The 11,208-nt window shown below is 33.4% G+C and overlaps 1 protein-coding gene across 5 annotated transcripts in view; it reads right to left on the reverse strand.

Moving 5' to 3' along the window:
* The window catches only part of LOC117166824 (flocculation protein FLO11-like), a 95,838-nt gene that overhangs the window by 29,574 nt on the left and 55,056 nt on the right, over positions 1-11,208 (reverse strand). For 3 of the 5 annotated variants that reach the window (XM_033351151.1, XM_033351149.1, XM_033351153.1), the window contains exon 1: positions 9,074-10,283. The exons of the other annotated variants lie outside the window; for them this stretch is intronic. In XM_033351151.1, coding sequence (XP_033207042.1) covers positions 9,074-9,317 — 244 coding nt within the window. In that variant the 5' untranslated portion in view covers positions 9,318-10,283. Of the gene's footprint in view, positions 1-9,073; positions 10,284-11,208 lie in introns of those variants that run through there. 5 annotated transcript variants of the gene reach the window in all.

An 11,208-nucleotide genomic window follows, 5' to 3' on the forward strand; every position in this document is an offset into this window, starting at 1 on the left:
TGAAAAATCTCTATCCCTTCCACACACTACTCCTTTCCCCTGCCGAGTGAGTCACGCCTACCCCGAAAGGGAAATGGCTTAATGGTGTAATAATAAAAAAAAGGATTACTACTTTAAGTAGTAAGATCAACTAATTTATTTGTAAAATAACTAATTTAATAGTAAGACTTAATAACTAAGTAGTAACGCTTGCTATTTAAAGTGGTAAACACAACTACCTGAAAATAGTATCTACCATCGAAAGTTGTAGCGAGAACAAATAAAGTAGTAAGGACAACTACTACCAATCTTGTGAAAAAAGTAGTAGCCTCAACCACTTTAATAGCAGCGGCATATATTACAAACTAAAATAGTTGGGCCTACTACTTTGTTAGTTGTCCCAACCATTTTTTCAGTGTAATATTCATTTGTTTTATACAAAAAATGTATAAAACAAATTAATATTATATATAATAATTCACACTATATATAAACTAAACATAATATTTTCGCCTGGGTGGGTCCAATAGAACTAGAATTCAGCTAAGTTTCAACCCGATCAAAAAAAACAAAAAATTAATTTTAGGAGGGAACACGACGTATTCTACGCCATATAAAATAACCAAACATTTTACGATATTTTGAGCTATTTCAAGCAGATGTATCGAGACGACTAAAAGCAGTATTTCTGGTTCGAGAGTAGAAGGATGTATTGTTTGAAAAATCGCTTTACAACGTCTTGCAATTTTACTTGAACGCGTTCGTCTGTCGCGTCGCTATAAATTAGTGACGTGCGATATACTCGCCTGTAGCAGCTAACTCATTCATGCACCGAGTCTTGGCAAACCCTCAGCTTTCAGTTGCATTGCTCGATGCTTCCGAAATCTATTTCCAACTCAAAGGAGCGGCGAACAAGAGCAAAGGGAAATAAAAAGAGGAAAATCGTTACTCCACCCTGCAAAAACCGATTCAATTTCGTGCCACGACATTGAACGCTATTTGGTCACAATACACACACGCCACACATACGACTGATTCAACAAAGAGCTTCATCGCTACGCGATTAATAAGCCTTTTTTCCAATTCCTACTTTAATTGCGATTATTCATGTTGAAAGTACCATTAAACATTTATCAATCTCGATCCTTTTATTATTATTTTTTAACTTTAAACATAATTTCCAATTTCAGACTGCTGTATATCAGACTATAAATACATAAAGGGAGATATAATATGAATTCTACTGAATTCGAAATATAAAATAAAAAGTATAAACATTAGAATTTCAGCAAGTTTGAGAATCGATTTAATTTCAAGGGCTCCAAAATTAGACATTATCTCAACATGAAACATTCAAACTGGTAAAATATAAAACCAGAGGTCTTCAATATTCTTTAATATCATATTCTAAATCAGAAAATTAAACAGTTTTTAATTAAATCCCATCACATTTCAACACTTCCGGGAATAAGAATTAAAAATGAAGACTCTAAACCGAACGCTTTCAAACTCAGCTTTTAAAAACGGAATACTTTAAATTGCAATCGTACAAATTTTAAGAATAATACCAACTTTAATTTTACGCACCTACCTAACATCAAGTTCAATTGGAGAATATGTTCTGTTGTATATGGGTAAATTACACGTCAGGAATATCAGCATCTGCAATTGGTTGTTCGATTTTAATGAAACTTGGTGCAATTATAGGGAGAAATTTTGGGAGTTACACCATATTGAATTTTTGGGCTGGACTTTTTTAATTATCGAAATTTCTGGAATCGATATTTGAATTTTGTTGAAATTTGGATATATTAAAGACGATATTATACATGTTAAAACTATAACATTTTAATTTAAAAATTCTCAAATTTTGCCTGAAAAAAACTCTAAACAAATTTTATATTCGATTTTCGTGAATTAATTCCTTTTTAATACTTGTTAAATCAGGGAATAAAGATTACTTATGAAATCACTTTCAATTAAGATAAAAAAAACGGATGACTCTTCTGGTTGAAGAGATGCCGTCATTTTAGTGAGACCATTCACTGCGATGTGCTTCCAGTGCAGCCACTCACAAACGATAAATGCTGTCAATTTGCTTTTTATCTTCTTAGAAAATTGTTTTCCATGCCCAATGTGGCCATTTGAAGCAAAGAAAAATGTTGTCCCCAAATTATATTGTCAGTAATCTTCAGTGTTGAAATATATTATACACTATTAATTATTAAATTGAGAAAAAACTTATATCAACAAATGATCACTGTAAACATTTAAAAACATAACATCATGCCACTGCTAACACTTCTATTTAAGGACAATTAAGAAAAAAAAATATTTTTTGTTGACTTTGAATGTCCACACTTGAAAATTGTTTATAAGATTTGTTTCTAAAATTAAAAAATAATACTTAATGACAAGTTTTCCTTGATCATTTCTAAATTTCCCTGCAACCACTTAGACTAAGGTCAATTAAGCGCAAAAATTATTTTTTGTTGACTTCAAACGTCCAAACTGGGCATTTTTTTACATAATGTGTTTCTAAATCTAACAAATAATATCAGGAGACATACTTTTACGATCAGGTATCACTTTGCCGATCAAAGTAAATAATTTAAAAACTTAAATTCCCTTTACAAATGAGCAATCTATATTGTTATGTGTTCAGTGTTTGTTAATATAAATTGTTTATAACAATTATAATTACAAGTCAACAATTCTTTTGAATTTCAAACACTACTAAGAACCATAAATGTCTTCATAAACTTTTTTTGTTAATGACAGGTGATTTCATGAGCAATCTTTATTTCCACATTTAACCAAAATTAAAAGGATAGTATTTCTAAAAAAATTGAATTAAAAATTTATTTGGGTATATTTCCGGGCAAAAATTCTACATTTTTTATTTCAAGTTTTATCGTTTAAAAATGTATAACTTTATCTCTAATGCCTCCAAATTTACTTCAAATTCAATTACCGGTTCCACAAATGTCAATAATTTAAAAAAATTCAATTCAATACGTCGCAACTCCCAAAATTTGAAAATTAAAAAAAAATTCTTTGGGCCCAAAATGTCTCTTATATAGCACTATAATTTCACTAAGTATCATTAAACTCGAAGGGCTAATGGCAGATTTCAATATTCCTAATGTGTAACTTGCCCTTGTATAAATTTGATAATTCAAGTTACAAATTTTTGTTTTATATTGCCCTGTGCAAAAATTATATTCAATTTTTTGTAGGTACAGTTTTTGCTTGTGAACAATAATATAAAATTTAAATTTAAGAAAAAAAATAGGGTTGAGTTAACTGAAAACTTGTTGAAAAAAATTGAGCACGTGCTTGAAATTTCTGTAGCTTTAACTGAAGAAACATGCCATTGTTATGTTATCGTAATCAAAAATTAATGAATTTAAAATTCTGAATTTGGCCCACAATTTGCCCTATTTAGAACAATGTTTAAATCTTGCACGCCACACAAAATTTGTTTAACGATAACAAAACAATGGCATGTTTCATCCATAAAAACTCAAGAAACTTCAAGCACATGTTTAATTGTTTTCAAACCATGTGCAGTTAACACAATTTAATATTTTTACACATTTGAAAAAAGTCCTAATTTAAACACAAATTTTATTTTGTAATTCATAATTTTATACTTATATTCACTACGAAAAACTTTACCTACGAAAAATTCAACTTCATTTTTTAGCGATACATAGAACAGAAGATAATATCCGATCGAACTGATATTTGGAGGGCTTACTATTGTTTGACAAATACAGCTTTTACCGACTATTAGAATCCGCTACTCGGAAAAATAGTATACTATACACCAAAAGGGAGAGGTGCAACTATTTTGCCGAGTGTAATTTTTTCAGTGCTAGTCAGACATTTTTGATAATTTATGGTAAATCATGGTAATTTATAGATAATTTATGGTAACTTATTTCGACTTTGTCCAGTCTATCAAACAACTTGTCAACGAAATCAGCTGACCGCTTGGGGATCATTTTTTGTGAGCTTAAAATGTGAGCTCATAGGTGTATAATTTTTATTACTCATCTCTGGCATCACACTTTCATCACCGTACTTCAAAAGCACAACTTTAGCCCCGCTTTGCAGACATCGAACAGAACTAAAATCATTCATTTATTATAAAAAAAGGTTTTATCACCCACTCTAGTATCACGTATTTAGTGAATTACCCCTGAATATAATTTACAAGATAGAAAATACTAAACATTATTTCGTTATAAATTGAAATTATTACACATTTAAACTTCATTTAAAACCGAACACTTTTAAAATTAGAATTGTGAAATAAAAACTTTTTCATGCTGGAATCATTTAAATTTCAAATGAATTTTTCTAGTATTAAAAATAATGCGTACCGAGCCTCTTATCAATATAAAGGTAAAAAAAATAGGTAAAAACATCAGACTCAGCAACTTTACAGTGAGGATCTAGGAAAAGGAAAATGTACTGATCAGCGTTAAATTTATCGAGCTGATCTTTCAGTTTACTCTTTCTCTATGTAATGATTAACATTAATAAAGAACTGAGTTTGAACAAGATTATGCAAAATTAATATCAGAAAGGCCTTGGAACTTTTTATAATTTAATTGTTTGAAAGTTTAGAGTCCCTTTTCCTGGTACCGCTATTCGTACCAAAAAAAATCCGGCTATTCGTATAGAATTTTCGGTACATGTTGCCAAGTACAATATCTAATTCCAGAAAGTTTTTTATTTAAAAACAAATGTTTTTACTCGGCTAAAATGTCCGTTTTCATCTAATTCCCTTAATTTTGTAATCCATCAAACTGATTAATGAAATTAAACTTGCGACATAAAAGCCTATTCTGGTTTCAAATTAGAAACGCTGAAAATGGAATCCTCTTGAAAATCGACAGCTTCTAGTATTCAAGAGCATTGGAGAAGCTATTGTCTCTAAACTTAGAACAGATATCTTCTGTGCATTATCTTGATATTTTCGATTCTATACGATCAAGCACGATACATAGAAAACGACGACTTACAATCAGGAATCCCTGACCTAAAAATAACGACCTCCGCAAATTTCGGCCTCCAAATTCGCAGGAGACAGGTGACGCACATTTTACCTGTCGCCGAATAGTGCGCAGGCGTTTTTTCGTTTATTTATATTGTCAAGTCTATTTATATCGCAGGTAGAAATAAGGTAGGTTAAGTCTGTTGAAAAAGAGAAAGGCGATTTTGATTAGCGATTCGGAATAAATTGACGTATTAAGGAGGCAAAAGCACGACAGCCAAAAAAAAAGGAACCTTAGTATTATTCTCGGATTTTAGGATTTTTAGAAGCCTTTCTACTTGACCAGTCTTTTCGCCTCTTGTTCGGTTTTCGTTATATTTATTTATCTGTAATTCCATTCGTGTAGGTTTATCTTTTTCTTTAACTCGTATTCAGCTGAATATTTTACTGAAAATAGTTTTGTTTTTTGAGGGAGAGAAATTTGAGAAACTGGAGAACGGACTCCAAAAGTCAAGACGTTTTAACTTGAGGCCCATGGGATAATCTTGGTCGGTCGCCAAGAGAAATAACCTCGGAAATAACGTTAAAATTAACTCGAGACTGCTCTTGTGTATCGACAACAGCCCAAAATTACATCATGAAAAAATTGTTTTGATAGGATGCATATTTCAATGAAAAACTGACTCGAAAAAAATAAACATTCCCTGTGCTTTGGAGGAGATTTGTAATTTTAAATTAAAGATTCTTCTCAACCAATTTTTGCAGACGTTGTAAGTAATTATATGAAAGGATCGAAGATCGTCGTGGATATGGAAGTGAACGTGCATATTGCATACTGCACACGTGATAGCAGAACATATCGCTGATGATGATGCTTTAAGTACCAGGGACGTATAAATGCGAAACTTCCTTTAGATAATATCCCTTATAATTATTTTAGAACGACTAAAATATTATGTCTCAATAACTTAAGTGAAACATTAAAAATCTTAAAAGCCTATAATCTATATCACTACAAGAGTGACACGTGCAAAGTTCTTACACGATGAGCACCAGTCGACACAGACATACATAGTACTAGTTTGCGGCGGTTGTTTTAATTTGGCGAAGAAAACGTGTTTATGGGGTAAATGAAGGAGGGATTCAAATCAACTTTAATTGTAACTTGGAAGGTCTTTGCATTTGGGATCTTCGGGCGGTTTCATGGCCCCCACAAAGGGGTGGCTGGCCTGCCTGCAGTTAGGGGGCCCGGGACCGCGTGGGGCCCGCGGCTCACCAGCTAATTTTTTAAAAAAATATGAATCGTTAACCTAATAATTAGTTTAAAATTAAGAAAAATTAGGACAAATTTCTTTAGCACTTGTGAAATTTCCCATGAATAAATATGCCGAATTGACGCTTATTATAATAAAAAAAAGTATGGGGAGGGAAGGGCCCGCGAAATTTGGTATCCAGGGGACCCTTGTCGGGATGTGGGGCTGCTTAAGTGGCAAAATTTGATTTCCCATGAACACTTAACACCAAAAACAACAAAATGCATCCGGTCCCATTTGAAGTCGATTTTTATTGAAGAAATTATTTTTCAGATCGAATTTTATAAAAACTTCCAACTTTAGTTTACGATGTAATGAAGTCAGGTACTAAAATACAACTTTACAGGAAGTTGAAACATTTTAGTTGATACCCATAGTTTGATGCATTTTCTGCGTTCAACGGAAAATCTCGTAAGCAATTTAAAGCTAGTTTATACCCACCATGTAGCCTTTTTATTCAATTAGACGTTTCATGAAAAGTCTAGAAATCAATTTCGATGAATATAATTTTAAAAACTAAAAGAAATTTAACTAATTGAATTAGTAAACAAAATTGTACTTCACGCTGATTAAAAAAGTAGTTCAACTATCTTCACTAATATTTTGTTGCGGTTCTTGGAAGTGATGAGTATATAATCTATGGTGGAACTAGACAATAGAGAAAGTGTCGTAAAGCGCAATTATTCTGTCAGTCAACAGAAGAGCCATATTGGCATACAATCAAAGATGTGCATGCACAATGCACATGTATTGCAAAGCTATAATTATTGTGTACCAATATAGCGGGCCCCTTTGTCTATTTCACTTGCCAACTAAAGAATAGTGTTGCAGGTGCATAGCACAAACAAAGCATGCGCAGAACGTTCGCGTCAAAAACTCGTCTTCTGTGATGTGACACCTCGTTTAGTCTAGTTCCGCGATGGAGTAATCCTTGCGTTAGAATCGCGAAATATCTAATTGCAATAATGTAATGGAACATAATATATCAAACCCACGTGGCAATGAGTGCCATCGAAACGACGAAAGGAAAAAAATCTTGATCAACATAAATATCCCTCGTATTTCACTTTTACCACCTAAATTCTTCAAAATGAATTTGGAATCAGTGCCACGATCAATAAAAAACACGACCACTTTAATTTCTTCTAAAATTTAGGTCAGTTAAATTACGTTAATTTTTATTTGGGGTGCGATTAAAACAAAATATAATTATGAACAATTGCTTAAAATAAAACTTTGTAAATTAACTATATAACCAACAGAACAATTGTTTTGATTAATTCTATTTTAAAACCAGTTTAATGGCTTTGGATGAAATTTAATGTTTTAATGTGTCTTCTAAAACCGAAAGATATTTTAAACCTGATTCCGAAATAATAAAATTAGTTGATATTAACAGTATTGAATAATGATAATCAAATAATAATTACTGCAGCTGTCAATCGTTGAACTAAAAAAAATTATTAGAAGGAAAAAAACTATTTATTAAATTAAATACGTTAAATTATTATCATTTTTCTTGTTGTTATGTGCCTAACCATAACGTTCCATTTCCACTTGTGAAAATATACCTTTTATGGAAATAGAAAATACTTTATGCTCAGACACAAGTACATTTTCAGTAGAAATTATGCTCTTTGGTCGGTCTGAAAATTATCAAATATTACTTTCGTTTCTCATAAATATGAATATAAAAATGTTGGTTAGTAAACTTTGATTCACTTCACCAAAAGTTTTGGTTGAATTAAACAAATTTAAATACTTCGGTGGATTCATCTAAAAAATTTGAAAAAATCGACAAAACATTTGATGAGATCAAAAAAATATTTATAAACATTAAGAAAAATAATCAACAAAAAACTGTGATTTATTGATGAAAAGTAATTTGGTTAACTTAACACACATTTTTTCCAGTTTACCAAACTTTTGTTTTAATCAAATTACTGCAGGCAAACCGAGTGATTCTGTTGAATGACAGCATTTTTTAGTGTATTTATAAATCTTTACGCATAAGGTTGAAGCATTGAACCTTCAAACGAAGGAAATTCCTATTTCATTGCTTTTTAATTAAGCCCACTACTCAAAATAATTTTTTATTTATAAAAAAAATAATCAAATGTTGAAGAAATTAATTTTTTTTTGTAGACGGGAGTGACTATATTTCAGTTTCAACCAATACATTTTGAATTGCAGAATTCTCTGATTCTAATGCTTTCAAATCTGTCTTCTTTGTTACAAGCTGAATCGAGTTGATCAACTTTTTTTCTGAATCTTTACAAATTGAATGTCTTCAGAATTAAAGCCATACACTGGAAAAGAAATTGCATATCAAAATATTGACGGTTCTACACAAAATAGTAATAACAAAGATTTCTAAAAACGGAGTGCATTAAAATTTTTATGCTTCGCTAGTGTGTAAAATTTCTACGGATTAGTAAATGGAGGTACAAAACTCCAGCAGAGCATACTATAGCTGATACATTATATAATCGGGAATCTTTTTTAAGACCATTCTTTTCGGAACAGTCGATATGTTCCTATAGATTTTCCCAAACTCATCACTCCTAAATCTTCAAAAGGAACTACAGAAATTTTCTCTTAAATCTCATTTCCTAACTAAGAACTGTCCTTCCGCAGCAAGAAAGTAAGACGCAGATGTGGAGAACAATTAACCCAATATGAAAAGATATAAAATTTGAAACTCAGGTATTTCAAGAATCGGACTTTGGCAACGTCCTAAAAGCAGAAGACGACTTAGAACATCAGATCTCACCAAGCAGGTAGTGCCGGATCCACTTTTTCTTCGGCGGTGGCGGCATCCAGCGTGCCGGTTCGTCATTGCTCTCGACGACGTCAATCATCTCGGTGACCCGCGTCGAGACTGGCGGGGACGGGCCGTTTACCACCTCCTCGTTACTGTTACTCTCACTACTTCTATTGGCGTTCCCGGGGATCAACTTCACTGGGTTTAATTCCACGCGAGGGTGGATGCCTTCCGCCATTAAGAGAACGCCCATCTTTCAAGGTCCATAAAGTAACACAGAGGCACGTATAACAAAGAAACCAAAAACACACACACACTCAACCCAGCCTCGTCTAAGCAGAATCGCGAATCTTGGCCTTTTTTTCTTATCTCAATTCTGTCCCCTCCACTTCACCTCACAAGAGTCATCTAAAATATGATCAAGTCGAATACGATTGGGATCGAATCACGTGTTGGAAATTGCCACGATTCTGCACTGTTAATGGGCTAGAGTTTGTCTGCGATAAAGTCGATCTATTTTTGGCACTTGGGCCTTCGAAGCTCCGCGAGAAACATATCGTCTTTCCTCCCCACCGCGAACGCATATTGGTGAACCGGTTGCATGCTTTTGCAAAATTTATTAAATAAGTTTACTGAACAGCCTAGGATAAAAGATTGTAACACCTCAGAGCTCTCAAAGAAAGTCTCTAAATGGATTTAATCTCCTGTATGAAACATGAGCCTTCAGGCAATTTCATCTTTTTCACTGGGTTTCATGACCTTGGTTAGTTGACTCGCAAAAAATCTTAAGATACCTCACTTCACTTTGATATCTGGTATCCACGACCTTTCCTTTCCCTCCAAAGCACACACACGCGCAGTACACCACATTCGCTCTATCTTCGTTTATCGAGCGACCTTTGGAACCAATCAGTCGTTTTCTCAAGTGACCAGAAACTAATTGTAAGAAAAACAAGAGATCGCTTTCTTCCCACCGGTGACACTGAAACCGGCGAGTTTTTCAGAGACGAACATTACTAAAGTGAGAAACCGGGTGAAATGTTGCCAGTTCTCGTTGGGACTGTAGCACATGTTTGATGATCAATTGTGGGTTGTCGATTTGCGATTGGTGAAAGATATGACGATGACGATTTGAGTTTGGTTTGAACCGGCATGGAGAGAGTGAGATCGAAAAGAGGGGAAGCAAATTCGTGACCGCGTGAGTCGCGAATGTCGACTGAAGTCTACATTCTGGTGCCACTGCTTCCAACCTGAGGATGACGCTCTTATCCCTACCCTCACGAGCATTCACCCTTCCTTCCTACTCCCCCTTCATTCCTGCGCCATCACACTTTCACCCCACCTTCGCAGCCACCCTCACGTGACGCAAAACTGCTTCCAGCTGTGCGCAATTTTCTGTCTCCTTCTTCTCCTACTTCTACTTCTTAGGTGATCTTGCGTTGTCGCCTATACCTGCCGAGAGATCAATCCTCGAGAGCTATTTTGTACGAAAAATCATGTAATTCCTATTGGAGAATAAAATTTAAAAATGTTTAAATACGAAGTCTTTTCTTGCTAGGAACTAGCTTTATAATTCAAAGGTCGAAGCAGGATAAGCAATGGTTGTGCAGCCCCTAGCTGTATTTGTTCCATGTTTGAGGAGTAATGTTGTGACAGTAATTTACGCAATTTTTTTTTAATATGATCCTTGTCGAGCGTCCCTACAGTATTTTTTTTCTCTGACACGCAACCCAAGTATATAGCAACATATTTTTCTAAGAGTGATCAAAATGATACTCCATAATAAAACAATTTTCCCACATATTTATCTTAAATTGTTATTGTGCATAACTCTAAAACTTTTTATTTTTAGGGAACATGTTTCGCGATATTACTTTTCAAATAACATTCTAAAATATTATAATAAAAAGTATCCAACTGATCTTTGGCTTAGGCATTCATGACATCTTTTATTAACGGCCATGCCACTTTACATGGAATGCGTCGTTTTGGCACATCAATTGGATTCTTATTCGGAGTTATAAGAAAAGTAATCCCACGCTTCTGGGAACATAAAAAAAGTTTTCGAGTTATGTCATTATCAATTTTTTCATATCCACTTTTCTCATGAACTGTAGAAAAATTGTGGACATTAACATGTTTAT

The sequence above is a fragment of the Belonocnema kinseyi genome, chromosome 2 (assembly GCF_010883055.1).
Source record: "Belonocnema kinseyi isolate 2016_QV_RU_SX_M_011 chromosome 2, B_treatae_v1, whole genome shotgun sequence".
Classification (NCBI taxonomy): Eukaryota; Metazoa; Arthropoda; class Insecta; order Hymenoptera; family Cynipidae; genus Belonocnema; species Belonocnema kinseyi.